The sequence below is a fragment of the Orbilia oligospora genome, assembly GCF_000225545.1.
Source record: "Orbilia oligospora ATCC 24927 unplaced genomic scaffold scaffold00173, whole genome shotgun sequence".
Taxonomy (NCBI): Eukaryota; Fungi; Ascomycota; class Orbiliomycetes; order Orbiliales; family Orbiliaceae; genus Orbilia; species Orbilia oligospora.
In genome coordinates, this window is record NW_011645730.1 from 1,161,764 (window position 1) to 1,178,603 (window position 16,840).

At 47.8% G+C, this 16,840-nt stretch overlaps 4 protein-coding genes across 4 annotated transcripts; 3 read left to right on the top strand and 1 right to left on the bottom strand.

The window, feature by feature from the left end:
• Window positions 1–434: 434 nt before the first annotated feature.
• AOL_s00173g341 (uncharacterized protein) lies at window positions 435–1,507 on the top strand (the record flags this gene model as incomplete). The annotated part of the gene is made up of 2 exons (XM_011128083.1): window positions 435–927; window positions 1,077–1,507. 2 exons carry the CDS (start codon window positions 435–437, stop codon window positions 1,505–1,507), a joined length of 924 nt encoding a protein of 307 aa, XP_011126385.1.
• Window positions 1,508–5,021: 3,514 nt separating this feature from the next.
• On the bottom strand, window positions 5,022–5,270 carry AOL_s00173g342 (uncharacterized protein; the record flags this gene model as incomplete). The annotated part of the gene is made up of 1 exon (XM_011128084.1): window positions 5,022–5,270. The coding sequence occupies one exon, from the start codon at window positions 5,268–5,270 to the stop codon at window positions 5,022–5,024; it is 249 nt and encodes an 82-aa protein (XP_011126386.1).
• Window positions 5,271–5,842: 572 nt separating this feature from the next.
• On the top strand, window positions 5,843–6,451 carry AOL_s00173g343 (uncharacterized protein; the record flags this gene model as incomplete). Its single annotated transcript, XM_011128085.1, has 1 exon — window positions 5,843–6,451. The coding sequence occupies one exon, from the start codon at window positions 5,843–5,845 to the stop codon at window positions 6,449–6,451; it is 609 nt and encodes a 202-aa protein (XP_011126387.1).
• A 1,179-nt stretch (window positions 6,452–7,630) lies between these two features.
• Window positions 7,631–15,749, top strand: AOL_s00173g344 (uncharacterized protein; the record flags this gene model as incomplete). Its single annotated transcript, XM_011128086.1, has 2 exons — window positions 7,631–7,690; window positions 7,884–15,749. The coding sequence occupies 2 exons, from the start codon at window positions 7,631–7,633 to the stop codon at window positions 15,747–15,749; spliced, it is 7,926 nt and encodes a 2,641-aa protein (XP_011126388.1).
• Between the last annotated feature and the right edge of the window lie 1,091 nt (window positions 15,750–16,840).

The window sequence follows — 16,840 nt, forward strand, 5'->3', positions numbered from 1 at the left end:
AATCCTTTAAAGGCACAGCTGCACCTGGTCTCGAGACTAGGCTGACATGTCAGTTGGCCGCGATCAATTGCATTTGCACAGTTAATACTAAGCTCAGGTGTATACTCTAAATGTTATGTTAGAAATCCTGGCCGGGCGCGGGCCTTACAGCTCTAGACCTACCGTAGATTTATAAAGCTGGTTTATATGGATTAATATATACGTACTTATAGGTATATACCAGCACCGAACTTTTATAATATATTCTGTGTACCAATATAAATACTTGTTACGTGGGTACATCCGTCCCCTTTCCCATTCACTAATTCACAGTATTTGATAATCTTCTGATTAAATCATAGTCCCAAATATCGATACACCGAGATAGCTCTTATAATTAAGTTCATACATACCCTCCGCGGATCCGCCTGTTGGTTATATGACCAATACAAAAAATGCGTTGTATCAAAATCAAACTGGCGATTCTTTGGCTTTGTCTAGCGCCAGGGGCCATAGCGACACCCGTAGTGCAAATGCGCCCGCACGAAGGCGATGACCATGGCCATACGGATGGCAATGACTCCGATATAGTCTCAAAGCCAAATCAAACCGAAAGCAAAATTGAAATCTCGGAGAACGACCACAGTGGGAAAAATCTAGTAGAGAAGACTATCAATCCAACTATTTTTTACTCTCCACTCTATGTCGTATGCCCCGATCCCAGCGCCATAGTCAGTATGCCTGATGACCCGCCAAACGGTTATCCGGAAATCGACGGGCGCCAGCGACCCAGAGGATTGGATCTTGCCCGCGCCACAAGGGTCAGGACGTTGTGTCTCGAGTGTTTTTGTAACCAACAGACCGGCGATTTGGCAGCTTGGAATCCGGGGCGGAGGGTCTGCGGCGGTCCAGTTATATTCTTTGCCCAAAAATGCCAATACTGGTTCGGTACGTTGACTTCCCCGTCTCCTGCATCCAAGACCTATATACGACATGGATGTATACTTTGTATATACTTCCTTATGTATTCAAATTTCATTTTTTTTTGGTTCGGGTTTGCACGCTCTTGATTATACTGATGAAATAAAATGAAATAGGTTGCTTCTGCAGCACTACTATGTTTAATCCTCCATACGACCCAGCAGTGAACCTCCTGGACTACCAACACGCCATCGACAATATTCCTGGGCCGGTCAGACGGCTGCATGACGGATGGCACTGGCGACCCGATGGCAATATCATGCTGACTTGGCAAGATCAGTGGATACATCGCGGTGTCCAGATACTGGAAGAATGGGAAATGGCTGCCTTGGCCCCAGAAAGAGAGGAGACTGAAAGTGTCAGTCCTCAACTATACACCGCAGACGATCCGAAGGGGCAACCGTATATGTGGCCAGGGGGCAGTTCCAATTCAAAATTCAACGGTGGAGGAAATGGGGGGTCGGCGGGTGGGGCGGGTGGAGCGGGTGGGGGGTTAGTTAGTAAACGCGAAGAAATGGACCAACATGTGAAGAAGGGGGTAGCCTGATTGTATCTACCTCTTCCGTCACAATAGCACACCCAAGTGCCCGTCGGTCGGCGCAAGAAACCGGAACCAGCTTCTGGTGGGTGATACCACTAGCCCAGGTGACGGTGCTACCAAACCGGGGTATACTATATAAGTAATTATAATTAGACCCACATGCAATTTAAGCTTAATTTAACATCCGTGCGGAGGAATATTACATATTCGCCGTAAACCTTCGGAAAATGGTTAAATCCCTATTGAAGAGGAGCTGTATGTAGATGCGGTTGTAGGTAAGGTATTATACATAATTCGATATAATAGATGTCATGAAGTTAATGTCGTAGTTGGATTCGTTCATATAGACATACATAAGTAGCATCAGGATATATCGATATCGATTAATTCCAGGCTATATATCATGCAGTTCAACACAATCTGTGATTCGTGGCCAAAAAGCCTGGCAAGTCAACACATCTCGCTGTTGTATTTTGCGAAAGCAGAATTGACAGGCCCGAGACAAGACTGGAAGTTAATCATATTAACTCTTGATGCTAGAGGTTAGCATAGATCTATTTTGTTGACATAATTTATGCTCCGTGACTTTTATCTTAGTTAGTTTTTTTCTTTTGAAACTTCTCCTTCGAAGTTTTGGTCACAGCCTGTAGTGAACTAGTCTTACTATTTTTATTTAATTGTCTAGCCTCGAGGTCCCGCGGGGCTAGCTAGGCGTAGATGAGGGTAGGGTCAATTATCAAACCAGAGTGATCTATATAGGTACTAAGCATGCTATAGGATATACGCCAGTGCCACCATGGTACCACCACAAATATTGACTTGTGCAGCTTCAAGTCGAGTACGTAATGTACCTACATAATTATAATGCACGTATATTCGAAATACAATATTTTTCTCCCAAGATAACCAAGGTAAAACTGCCCACGTTCCATATTAACGGGCTCAGGCAAATGAAATACCATATGCAAGCGGCGGAACAAAGTATCACGCCACGTTATCATGTTCGTACTGTGGGCGATCTGGATAGTCCCTTGCGCCAGATGTGTTTGATAAATAGCGACTCTATCTTACAATTTTGGCAGCCAACATCACCACCACACAACATTGGAGTTCCTTCCAGTCTTTTATGCCAGCGACCTGGTGGCTCGTTCTTGAGGCGGCGGTATTCGAAGAGCTCGGAAGGTCTCTTAGGCTTCCTTGGGAAGATTGCGGAAATTCTTTCGAAGGCCATTCCTCTCTTAGGGCACTGTGCGCGAGCGATGACAAAATTAATACTTAACCTGAAACCTGTGGAATGTCAGGAAGCTACAAATGATCCTTCTTCCGGTTGCATTTGTTGGGAAGGGTGGCTAGATGCAGTGCAACAGATGAAGAAAACTCACAAGTGGGATTTGGGACTTGTATTTTAGGACTGAATAGGCTTTCTTCAATGTTGGTTTTGAGGTTTATCGGATTAGATCAGAGCTCGGTAAAATTAGCGATACACTGCATGTAGTAGGTATTTGTAACAGTTATACGGCGGATGATATGTAGAGAACCTGACTACTATCCTTAGGTCAGAATGGTATTTCAAGCGTATAGACATGTCGAAAAGCAATGTTATGTTGCATTCTCGAGGGGGTGGCAGAGTGAAAAAGAGGCACACTGTATTACATATGTCTCTGTTGTGAAATCCGACAGCTTTCGCACGTATACAGCCTTCTGGTTAGGTCACCGGTGGCGAGGGATATGAAGGGTCTGGATTCGTACCGGTATATGACTAGATCTAGAAGGAGATTTTTTTGCGAAGTCTGGTTTGAGACAAAGAAAGAGGATTCACTCATATCCTTATATGTGAATGAGAAAGAGGATGAAGGGGAAAAATGATTAAAACAGAAAGAAAAAAAAGGTCATGCGAATTATTTGGGGGAGCGCATAGCTGGTTTTTTGGTTTGATAGATTTCTGATTGCTGATACAACCACTAATTCAGACTGAAGGCAGAATAGGCCTCTCGCTACCCCTGCAAGATTCGTTCTTCGTCCCATTTACTGGCCTCCATTATTACTACCTCGGAGACAAGCTTTCTCTCCCTCATGCAGAGTACCACAAACCATCCGGATAGAAGGACGCCGACGGATTGTATGTTTTGAGAGGCGAAGGACCGGCAGGTACCTTATCCTAATCGAGGCACAAATAAAGGATATTTGTATCCCCAGACTATATTTGTATCATTTGCGAGTACTTCCAGGGATCCAAGTCGTACAGCTACAGCCTTTTGGTTCGACCCTTCAGTTGGGGGCGAGGTCGGGAGGTACTCATTTGAATATTTGCGGATCCTCATCACTATCAACGCGCCGGCATCCGTGTGTGAATTCGAATGTGAACTTGTCAAAAATAGTATATACGGGTACCGCGGGTACGTACGTATACGCTACAACATATGTTGTTCCCTAGCCTCGAATCTACATGCAACAGATCGATACCAGGGTGCGGGTGTGCGTCAAGTCCTCAAGTTTTAACGTTTTCTGAAACGAATCCGTTGGTGGGTACAGACGGAAGGCTGTGGTCCATGTATGTACGTTTCGAGATCCCGCCGTGGACGAGTTGTAGTGCAGTTGGTACAGCTTCACAAGTGAGAGTCCGCAGCTTCCACCGGTGGGCATGAGAAACTCGATCAATGCAAAGCAATTCTTTTAGTAGCTTTTCTTGGAGAAAAAGGAGGAAGAAAAATAATGAGAGAGAGAGAGAGAGACCGCTGCTATGAAAGCCAACCATCCTGGACAGAACGAAGAGGTGTGGCAGTACGATTCGGGTGGTCTGAAGACCCAAGCCAAATGATTGGTTGCTTACTATGCAAAAAAAGCCCTGGCGGCCATGCCACGCTCGATCCAACTTGACGGCTGATCACAATTTCAAAACGGTCTTAAACTCAGACGGGGAGGATAAAATCTCGAACTCTCTGCCTCCTGCTCATATGATCGGCTATGAATTGTGTGGGGTGTATAGACTGAGCTAGCTGACGAGACCTGGAGAGTCGACCGGACCCGGCGGGACGTCTCAAGATGACACGAAATAGATACTACGCCGCACGTCACATCCAGGCCAAGCTCGATCGTTTACGATGTAGTTGGGATAACATCTATGGTACATGTACATGTACCGGTCATTTGACCTTAGGATAATTCACCGTGAAGATGAAGAAGTGATAATAATCAGGCTTATATAAATCAGCAACATCAGCACCCGGCCCATCTGTAAGACTCAAGCAAGGCTGACCTATGTCATATACACATGCGCATGCACTGAATAGGCCGTAAGTACAGTACTTACATAGCCGGTTGACGGGGTTAAGATTAAACCGAGTCCCTGTAGTAACTTTTCCCTTGTCCTCGCACAAAATTTAAAGATCTTGTGAAAGAAAGAAAGAAAGAAAGAAAGAAAGAAAGAAAGAAAGAAAGAAAGAAAGAAAGAAAGAAAGAAAGAAAGAAAGAAAGAAAGAAAGAAAGAAAGAAAGAGACATGGGGGTTATTCTTGTGCTTCTTAACGTTTTCGGGTGGGCATTTTTGGTGCAGGCAATCCCCTTCTCATCCTCATCCTCATCCTCTTCTCCATATTCTCCATATTCTCCTCCTCCTCCTCCTCCGCCTCCTCCTCCTCCTCCTCCGCCTCCTTCTTCTTCTTCTTCTTCTCCTTCTTCTCTATCTCTATCTCTTTCTCTTCCTCCTTCTCCTTCTCCTTCTCCTTCTCCTTCTTCCACTTTTCCCGTAAATGTCCTCCCCACAAATTCATCGTTTACTACCCGCCATGGCCAGTCCTTCCTTTCCAGCAGCTCGGTTACTCACACCAGAACAGATGTACAAACACTTCTTTCACCCAGCTCCACGCCGGTCGCTGCTAGCGCTCATGATCAGATTCCAACAAAAACCGTCGATACAAACCTAGGCATGGGTGTCAAAAGAAATGATGACGACAATCCCATAAAGCCGAATATGTTTTACAAAGAAGGCGCTATGGGGATAAGATGCCCCCGGAGCGGGAGGTTTACGATCGAAGGCCTCATGGGGACCACCCTTCCGTCCCTATAGAAGATTGGCCTATCTGGGCAGATCATGGGACGCGCTTGGAGGCCTATCGCATGATTCGTGGGCGACAACACTCCTGTCGTGCTTGTAGATGTGATGACCATGGCGGAATATGGCCCCGCCTCCCGCCTCCCCCCCCTAAGAAGGGTGGCCGCCGTCAGTCTGGTGGTGACTGCCACAGCCAGAGAGCTGCAGATCGATGTGCAGTCATCTTTGGTATGAACTCCTCTGCTTCCTATCTTACAACATCATTTTAGTTTGCCTTTATCTCACCATGTCATGGCTAAAGAGGAACCGCAATTAACACTTATATTGGCTCGCATAGGCTGCTTTTGTTTCGCAACTTTAACCCAACCAACCGCCACAAATCTTGCAGCAACCGTCGAAAACTACCAAGACGCAATTAATAGAATCCCCGGTACGGTACGGGAGTCTGTAAAAAATAAATATTGGAATTGGAGGATGCACGGCCTGAATCCTAATCCAGGACAAATGATGAGATGGACCAACAATTTTAACGAAGTATTAGATATGGCGGCAAATGTTGATAGAGATTGGGTTACGGAACCAGTGCCAAATATCCACAGTGAGCCATATTTTGAGGATGGAGAAGAGGACTTCGAGTGGGCCCGCCACGAATACGGCTATTACGGTCCACGATATGGCCCCGGCCCCGGTTCCGATTCCGGTGCTGGTTCCGGTTCCGGTTCCGGTTCCGACCCGATCGCGAAACGAGAATCTACTGATGTCGACAGGACGACTTGTGGAGTCAACGAGGGCCCTCAGCGAGCTCGCGGTCACAAGCCTTCTTCTTCAGACAATGAATCTCCAACAGCAACTACAAAATGTGGTTCAGAAGCGGATACCATTTACTCAAGTACGAGCTAGTTTAAAGGAACCCTGCCCCACAGGTCTAGGAGTTTGAAAACGAGGCAATATCTTCCCGAATGAGCTTAGAATGAACGCATGGATGGATGGATGGATGGATGGATGGATGGATGGATGTACTCTGATATTGTCTTTTCCATAGATCCATCTTGATGGTGCGGCTTCCCCCCCCCACCTTCGATTCCTTTAGTTTTTATACACCTTCTTGTACTTCTAGGTTACTATGCTGTTCTTTTCATTCTTCTTTACACCGGATTCGAGGCCAGGCTAGCTAGGTTGTTCATGTTTGTGTATGTGTATGTATCTAAGTTAGCTATAGCCCCGAGCCTTGTAGTCTCGAGCCTCCAGAGTGCTCTTGAGGCGAAGTATCTCCTTTATTTACTACTCCTTACTGCTTTGTATATATAAATATATGAGTCTCGACACTGCACTGCACTAAACCAGCTTAGCTCAGCTACTTATGGACTTTAGCTGCCGTATGCAGTAGTTACTTACCCAACACAGTTTGGGTTCGAGGCTGTGTTGGGAGGAGCTAACAGCTGTGTGTTGCCCGAGGCTGGTCGCAGTCGCGCGGACGTTTTTGTCACTCGCCCTCCTTTCCATCAACATCAACATCAACATCAACATCGGCGTCAACATCAACATCAATCCCGCCGTATCCCTATTTGGCCATCTCTTCTTTATCCTCGTACTCACTTATGTATGCATATATGCCCTATATATAGTAGCAATCATATACAGACTGCTGTTACTAGGAATTGCTTTCTTCAGAATTAGTTTTGCTTTAGATTTCGGTTCCTTGTCATTCCTCTTCCCTCGGTTCCTTTCGGTATCCCTGTCCAAACACTGTCACAAACTTATTGTTTGCTTGCGACAGAGCCTGCCTGAGGTATGTTCATATCATATCGTATCGTATCAGGATACATCATGTCCATGCAGATGTAATAAATTAATCAGCCCGCAAAGACGACAATTAGTACGACAAAGATTGCGAACGACATAATATATATACTAGTTCAACCAAATTTTTATTTCGCCCTCGTTGTTAAAGCTACCGGTACACCGCCAAGGGTCCCATCACTCCTAAACGATACTTAATTGATCCCTTGCTCCAGGCTTCAGAGGTAGGATATCCTAATTACTAGTACTCAAGTCTACGGTCCTTGTTTGCTCATATTGATGTCGTTGGTGGAGACCCAAGCCCTTAGACACTTAGCTGCTTACCTTCCCTATCGAATAGTTAAGTATAGATGCTGACCACCATTACATTGTTGTGAACCAGGATACGCGTCGGCTCTGCTATGATACCGCTCTGCCAGCTCACAGTTTAGCCCCTGGGCGTCGCTTCTTCTTGTTCATCCTTCTTCTTTCCCCCCTCCTTTTGGTGGTCGATAGTACCACCCTAAACGAAGTAATTTTTAATTTAACGTAGATCCCAGCGTGGTCTGTCTGCCGCGCTGGAACAACGTGCGCCTGTTTTTCTGTCAAATTGACTTCGCCGGCTGCCCTCATTTCTCCTTCGCCGACCAGGTCGGCGTCCTCTCCTTTTCACCCACCTGGATCCCCAACCATCGTTGACACAGCAGAGGATCAGTCTCCGCTTTCCCCGCGCAAAACTCCCACCCCAAACCACCGGCAGCGCCGCAGTTCTCTCTCGACCTACTATACAGCCTCCTCGAACGCCCCTTCCCTTCACAATTCCCCTGCTCCCGTGTACCCCGGTGCCCGCAATTTCCAAACTTGGACACAAAGCTCCGTCGGCTTACGCTACACAGAGGAGTGGATCCGGGGACGAGGCTTTAGACCTGCGAATAGCCAAACCTGGTTTGGGGGAACAGCTTTTGGATCAAACTACAACGCTTGGAACGACGAGGACGACGAGGAACACAAGACTACCTCGATCGACGACTCTTCCACTAACCAGGAAGATTCAACTGGCGACGACCTCAAAACACCCACCTTAAATTCCCTTCTCCAAATCCGTCAGGCTCAGATTTTTGAACCCGGCTGGCTGGTCGGACATAAAAAGAACTTGTCCGCCTCTACAGTTACCGCTGAGAGCGTTCACGCCCAGCAAACATCATTTGTACCGGCACCAGTGTCAGCGCCGCCGCCGCCGGAACCCCGGACATCTTTACACCGGAGATTAACCAGCATTCCCGCCGGCCTTCAAGGATATTTCGCTTGGAACTCCAAAAAGGAAGAAAGCGACGACGAGGATCTTATTTTTGGAACAGATTCATCTCACGCAGACGAGGACTACGATTCTGAAGAACCTGGGTCAAAGAGAGGAACACAAGCGCCGCTTGGCTTCAAAACAGCACCGCAATCAATGGCCGCGTCAAGCGTTGGGAGAAGATCACTAGGGAGCGGACTAGGAGGCTCAAAATATGCCATTAGCAATGGTAGTACGGAGCCTGAACTCGAGTTAGAAAAGGATAAGTCAGGCGAGTCTTCAAAGATCAACTCTCCGCCTACACCACCAACCAAGTCTACCGACATGGATGGGCCGACAATAGTTTCAATCAGGAGAGCGGAGACATCGTTATTTCCGCATCTGGGACGGCTACCGAGGAAACCGTTAGACGGGATGATGGAGGAGGATGATGAGATACCATCGACTCCATCGAACCTCCAACCCCTATATATCGGTAGAGACACACCAACACCGACTCCGTCTGTTGTTACTTCTGCAACACGCTCGCGGACTTCGGTTCGATGGCATGGCAAGCTTGTGATAATCAATGTCCCCCTCGAAAACCGTGTCCTCCAACCCCTTACCCCGAAGGAAGTCGAGGCTCAGTACGCTAAATTCGGAGAGAAGCCTTATGTTTGGACCCCTAGCTCGGAACAGATGTCCCGAGAATTGTTCCCCGCTGATTCAGACCGATATATACCTACTAAAATCGAGGCTCCCCGTGTGAGCATACCGGATAAACAGAAATGGGAATCCTACGTTAACGCACTTCGGGAAGAGAAGCTGAAGGCTTTGGGTGTCGATCTCAGCGATATTCTTGGACCTCCTTCTTCGTCACCCGTGCCCTCAATCGGTGGCCGTACTTCGATACCACCGGAATTACAGCAGCGAAATTCATCCTCGCCGCATCCATCCTTACCCTTCTCAAATACCTTCTCCCCACCGCCGTCGCAAGTTAATGGCAGCCACCCTCCGTTTTCTCATCAGAGACACTTCTCTCAATCACCTATGATGCCGCCACCGGTTTCTACCGCCAGTCCCTTCAACAAGCCTTTCCATCTCCAACGCCAAAGTATGAGCATATCGCGCACACCACCCATGTACGGTGGTGTCCCACCGCCCGGTTTCCAACAATCGCCCCAACCTCAAAACTGGGAACCATACAATACTCGTAGTTCGCCACAGCCGCAACCTACTCCCTCATCTTACGGCCAACAGCCTATGCCTCCGACCTGGTCACCTCAAATGGATATGCGTAATATTGCTAGTCCTGGGGCTTTCAAAAGTTTCAGCCCACAACCGCCTGGTTTTGTTGATCCTAATGGTCTGCCGCAATCTCAAGTTGACTATTCCATGGGCGGTCATGATCCCCGGCCCATGTTCGGCAGGCATCAGCATCGCCCTTCAGTCCAATGGCAGAATCTGCATCAACAAGTCGCCCAGCACCAAATGCAGTTGCAGCAGCAGCAGCAGCAGCAGCAGCAAGCGCAATTACTACAACAACAGCAACAACAACATAATCAACTACAGAATCAACTACAGCAGCCATTAAAACCACGTCTCGAAGACCTAGTGGAGGCTGATGAGCCAGAGGAAACTGTCAGCTCTCTTCCCACTAGCAAACCGGATGAACAGAGGGTTACACCAATCGTAGTGCCGGTACCCAAGCATGGAATGAATCGGTTAAGTGTGCATCTGAGACAGGAAATGCAAGGTGGCAAGGACGAAGATGAAGAAGAGGATATCAAACGGGAATCAGCGGGGGAACCCAATCATCTCGCCCAGTCAGCGAATGATGGTATCGTGGAACAGGTTGTTGAAGCCAAAGCTAATGTATTAGAAACCGCGGATGAACCTTCACTAGTAAAAGTGGTGACTTCCGTCAAAGATGCCACGACGGTTCCAGAAACTGAACTCCAACCGGTTGATGGCAAAGCTAGCTCTCAGTTGACCGGTAATCCTGCTGTTACAGAAGAAAAGGAAGTTGTAATTCTGCCTATTAAATCAGAGTTCGAAACAAATCCTACGTCACCGATTTTAGAAGAAACATCAATGGGATTTCTTTCAAATCCCACAACATCTCCACTTGCCGAACAAGCTACAGAGGACAGCGGGGATGACACAGATCCGACCAAGCCGTCATCGAGGTTTCACACCCGTGAAAACTCTAATATTTCCAACATTTCTTCCCGGCTACCCCCTTTCCTACGTGGGACCCCGATCCACAGCCGCCATAATTCTCAGATGGCGCGCGCAGAGCCGGAGCTTCCGAATACTCGCAACCATGTCTCGATCCCTCTGATCCCTGCACAGCATACCCTCAGTGTCCAGAATGGCCACATGAACGGCGCTCTCAGCGGCGGGTTCAGAGATGATCTCAGCGATGGTGCCCAGACAAACATCTCTGATATCCACACGAACCCTAGCGAGCCACCGAGTCCCAGACGACGCCACTTCTCTGGAATTGGCGCTGAGAGCAAATGGGTGCCTGATGCTGTCCCTCATCATGAACGAAAGGAGTCCAGCTTGTCGAATGTATCTAACCAGTTCGCGCCTGCCTCGCAAAATCAACCAACTTCCAAACTCAACGTTGGCGCCCCCGAGTTTAAATTCGGTGGATTTAACCCAAACGCAGCTGTCTTCTCACCGCCTACTACCCACCTCGCACCTGTCAAGCCTGTTGCCCCCGTGCAGATCAATCACTCTCGCAATAGTAGCGGTGCACAATTCAACGTCGATGCTCCCGTTTTTCAGCCGTCCAGCTTTGCTCTAGAACCTGGAAATCAAGTGGACAGCAGCTTCTCCTCTGAACCTTCGAGTGATTCAAAGGGACCTATAAGCCCCTTTTCCTTCTTCTCTAAGGGCTTCAATCCCGTTGTCCCAATCTTCACCCCTCCGAAAATAGGACCGGTTACGTCGATGTCCAACACCTCCACTCCTATATTCTCTTACAGAACCGAGGATTTCATTTCACCGCCAACCACCTCCAAGAAGGCTGTTGTCACGCCGTTGGATCCCGAAGATACCGAAGAAGAACTTGGGTGGGCTGCCGGTGGGCGGCCTAGCTTTCTGCGGGATAACAGAAGTGGGAAGAAAGGCAGGTTTATCCGCGGCCGAGACGACGGGGATGACGTTCCCATGTTCGCACCTTCACCTGGTCCATTAATGAGAGAGATGGAGCGAGAAATTGAACGGCGGCACTTGGAAGAAGAAGAGGAGGAGCGGGCAAAGAATGCTTCACCCAAGCGAGCACTTGAGGACGATGACAAAGAATCATTGGCATATGATCAATTACCTCAAATACCAACTACTTCTTCGCCATCTTCCGCCCCTGAAGTACTTGAACACAGGGATAGAGGAAGCATCATGGAATCGTATGTGGGCAACGAAACCGACACCCGTGTCGAATTGACCAAGTCCGAGAAATATCTCTTCAAGATCTCAACCGACGCTACCAATTTCGCAGAAGCTAGACCTGCTAGCGCCAGCGACCACTATGAAAAGCGGGCCAAGAGCGACGTGTTTGGCGTGATGGATCAGGAATACCAACACCTCGAAGATTTGGCCATTGGACAAGCATTGATGGGACGGAAGCAGAAGGAAGATGTTCCAATTCCTAGTGACGAGAAAGAAGCCACCGTACCGGGCGACGTCGTGTTCGATCCCGAGGCTGCAGAATTTATGTTTACAGATGCAACTGAGAAAGGAGGCGATCAAGTGGTACTCTCTTCTGCGCCAATCGCAGAACGGCTCCCAATGCCGTCAGCCCAAGAGTTAAATGATACTTTTAATTTCATGTTTACTCAAGAGAATGCGGAGACCGAGGCTGCTGACGGAGAAGAGGACGAAGAGCTACACCCAGAAGAAGAAGATTCAGATGACCTGCAGAGAGAGGTACAGCTTAACCCACCTGTGGAATCTGCATTTGTAGCGTCTCCGTCTAGTAGCAGCGAGAGCATCCAACCCGCACCAGCACTACCTGAATATATCCCCCCTCCCGAAAAAACCAAGTTCGCCTCGCAGCAAACCCAAGCTGAGAACAGGGTAAGAGCTAATGCACCTAGCCCCGCAAGCCCAGAAAGGGCTAATACATTTATTACACACGTGCCACAGACTCCTGCGGAACGAGGAATACCTACTATCGACCCTCTGGAGCCGGATAGCGATTGGGATTCCTTACTCCCAGATAATGATACCCAGGATTCTAAGCTCCGTTCCCGCGCCTCGTTCTTCGATACCCGGGTTGAAAGTATGGTGGGCGGAATACTCGAAACGAGGCTTGACCCTGTGGAAAAGCAATTGGGTGCCATATATTCTGCCTTGCAAAATTTCACCCCCTTAAGGAAAAGAATGGTAACCCGGGAAAGTGCTTGGAGCGATGCCGATGACGAGGAAGATGCTGATGACGACAGTAGCAATGTCTTGAGGAGCCCCGGAAAAAGAAAAGAAGACAAGAAATTGGAGCGTATCAGAAGCGTCGTTATGGATGCCCTTGCTACTCGAGAATTTGCTACCTCTTCGAAGCCTATAGAACCCATCCATGATACTGTTAAAGGCGTTGAAGAAATCAAAATTATGATGACATCATTCTTGGAGACGCAAAAGCAGAAGGATGAAGAAAGACTTTTGGTTATCGATAAGGGCGTAAAGAAGGAAGAAGGGAACGGAGTTGAGGAGGGCGCCGCTGCCACCATCGAGATTTTACAAATGAGGATTTCTGCACTAGAAAAGACTCTTGAAGCTGGACGAAAAGCTCAAGAAGGAGAAGTCAATGCCAAAAAAGTCTTGCAGGACTCAATATCTGAACTTGAAAGGAGGCTAAATATATCAACCGAGAGAGAGCGAGAAGCGAAAGAGAGAGCTGATGAAATGGAGAGGAAGTTCAAAGAGGTAGAGGACAAGAGAAACAAAACACTAACACAAGCCCAAATGAGAGCTGCTCTTCTCGAGGGCGCGCATGTGAGCCTGCAAAAATCCGTTGGGGATTTGACCGTGACCAAGGCGAACTTAGAAGGCCAACTTGCCGACGCAAAAGCTAAGTCCGATAAGATTGTTGCCGACATGGAAGCCGCAGTCGCGGAAGCCTCGGAGCTTCGCAGGGCAATTCCGGTACTGGAAGCAAGTCTTGAGGAATCAAGACGGTTACATGATGGCTCCAACACCAGGCTAGAAGACCTTCAAGATAAGGTTATCAAGGCTGCCGCCGAAGTAGAGAATAAGCAAGCGAGGTGGAGAGAACGAAATGAGCTGCAGAAAAACCGCATTCAGACTCTTGAGACCCGGCTTGATACTGAATTGAGGATGCGGGAGGGTAGAGAGGAGGAGATGAAGAGGCTTGAGGCTGAGGAGAAGAACGCGATCAGGCTGCGGATTGAACTTGAACACGTTCTCAAGATGAAAGAACGCATGGAAGCTGACGTGTTGAGGATGCAAGACGAGGAAAGAGAAGCTATTAGATTAAGGGTGGAGGTTGAACAAGTCAGGCGGGACAACCTCAAGATGGAAGCTCTCGTAGACCGATTGAGGGCAGAGGTCATCGACAAAGAAAGAGCGGTAGTCACCGAGAGGGACACCAGCAGTCACGAGGCTCTCAAGATTACTCTAGCACTCCAAGCTCAGCTCGAGGCCGCACGCTCAGAAACTGAGAGCGTGAAAGTCAACCTTGAGACTGAGATCACTAAGATCATGATGGAGACTGAAACTTCCAAAGAGAGACTGAAGATGTTGCACGACGAAGTTATGGACTCTAAGGATGCCTTTATTCGAGAAATGAAGACTTCCCATGAAGTTGCAATGCAACATGAAGCTCACCAAAATACTGCGAAGCTTGAAGATCAACATCAGCGGTACGAGAATATGATCGACAGTCTCAAGGAAAAACACAGGCGTGACATTGAAAACGCTATCGAAGATATTGAGCGGGAAAGGATCTTTTTGAAAGAGCAGATGGAGGTTCAACAAGCTCAACAAAGCGTTTATACCGATAAAATCGAAGTCTTGGAAAACCAATTGGAGATCGCAAAGAAGGCTGCCCAAGCCGCCGTTATCGCTGCCCAGGGCTCCAAATCTCCAGCAATCACCCGTCAACATGTCCCCTACCACGCGACGGAGACCAAGAACACGCCATCCGCCGCCGACAACAAGGCCCTCCGAGAATCACTCGCAGTTTTGCAAGAACAGCTCCAAGAGAAAGAAGCTACTATCGAAACTCAAGCGGAGGAAATAGAATCCCTTCGTAAATCACCCGCTGCTAAAGAAGTGGAACACGAAAATATCTTCCTTCGCGAACTTCTTAGTGTTCGTATCGGCGAACTCGAAGAGATTGTCCGCCAGCTCAGCAAACCACAGTTTGATAAAGTCACCGTGCGGAATGCTGCAATTAGGCTGAAGGCGAACCTCGAGATGGAGCAGCAGGAAAGAGAACGTAACGCGGCATTGAGTGCGTCCACCGAGCAGGTTCCGACTACCACTGTTGGCAGCCTGTATGGGATTGCCAACCGGGGCCTCAGCGGGGCCCTTGGAGGGTTGAGGAAGGGCAAGGCGAAGTACGATGACCCTGGATACATTTCTGTCTCCGCGTCGACGTCCCCTGCAATGGCAAGAGATTCATCGGACCAAGGAAGTGTTCAACAGTCACCATCCAGGCCAACCTCACGACAGAACTTCCTGACAGGGCTACTAACTCCACCGATATCCTTGAGCAGGCCAGCAGCGCTCGCATCGACTCTCGCAAAGGATAGATTTGTGGGGATCACAAGCAGAGTGAGCAGTGACGCAATAGCTCCCCGCCCCTCTCCATCGCTCAGCAGCTCCACGTCTACGCTTACAGCTACTGCTAGCTCATCAAGGGTCCGGCCAAGGGCTCCGAGCCATGCTAGCGAAAAGAGCAGCACTTTCGTATATGATGAGGATGCAAATGATAATGTAGAATCTAGTCTATCGGAGCCTCAGTATTTTGTGGAGGAAGATGAGGATATTGCCGATGCTCTTACCAATGCACAAGTTAACATGGAGAGCATCGTCGACGATGATGATGACGAAGACGAGGATGATTTGGGAGTCCCCGGATTCGCAATGAATAGTCCATATATGAGACGGTAAAACTCCATCGGCTACAAGCTGAACCTTACAAAAGTTACCAATTTCGTTTCTTTCTCCTTTCATTTCTTCTGGTTCCTTTTGGGTTTTCTTGTGCGCAAGCTCCGGTCTTTGATGCGGCCGACTCTAATATCGGAAAGTAATGTGGATTGTGGGATGTACAATTGTCTCTTGCAATAATGATGTCCGGTGTTTGGTTCCTTTTATGTTTTATTTGTTTTAGCGTCCGCCGCTGCTATCTCTTTGACGTTGCACCTCACGTTAACCTTTACATTACCCACTATAATATCCCTCTTTTCTTTTCAGCTTTTTAATATATTTTCTTTTAATTTGCAACTTATATTACACGTTGCCAATTTCTTTACTTGTCTTCCATTCTCTTCGTACATAATTTGATTCGTATACTTTTCTTCTTTCTTGTATCTACCTAAATTAGCAGCTATTTTTACTATCGATACCGACTAATATCCAGCCATCACTTTCAATTTACGTAAGATCATGCGGGGTCGCCTGACGTTTTGGTCCCAAGTTTTTTTAATTTTTTTTATTTTCCAAAATAATAAAATTATAAAGTATGCGCCTGTTAACTCCATGGCCCAAATGCACGAACAAAGCGCTAAAACTCGATGACTCCAACCAGCACGACAAAACTGATAAACGGGCAAACGAAAGATTGCGAAAGGGTATGAAAGTTATAATGCAGTTGCTCCAAGATTCATGCTAGCCCTGTATACCTTAACTCCGTTGAAAACATTGACAAACCACAAGATTTCTTAACTAGAACAGAATGAAAAGTGAAACAGAAGACCTCCTAAAAGACAAGAGACAAAAAAAGAAGGGTAAAAAGGGTAAAAAGATGATTTCATTGAGGATCGAACTCAAGACCTCGACCGTGTTAAGGTCGCGTGATAACCAACTACACCATGAAACCATGTCTTGTTCGGCACAAAGTGTGTATATAAAGGCTCCGAGAATGGTGCATCATGCATGTAGACGGTCATTGAAACGCGCGATGAGAGATGGAGATGTGATTCCCCGCGTAGACGGGGGCCCAACGCAGGAAAGGTGGGATTGGGGCAGACATTCTCGCTTCC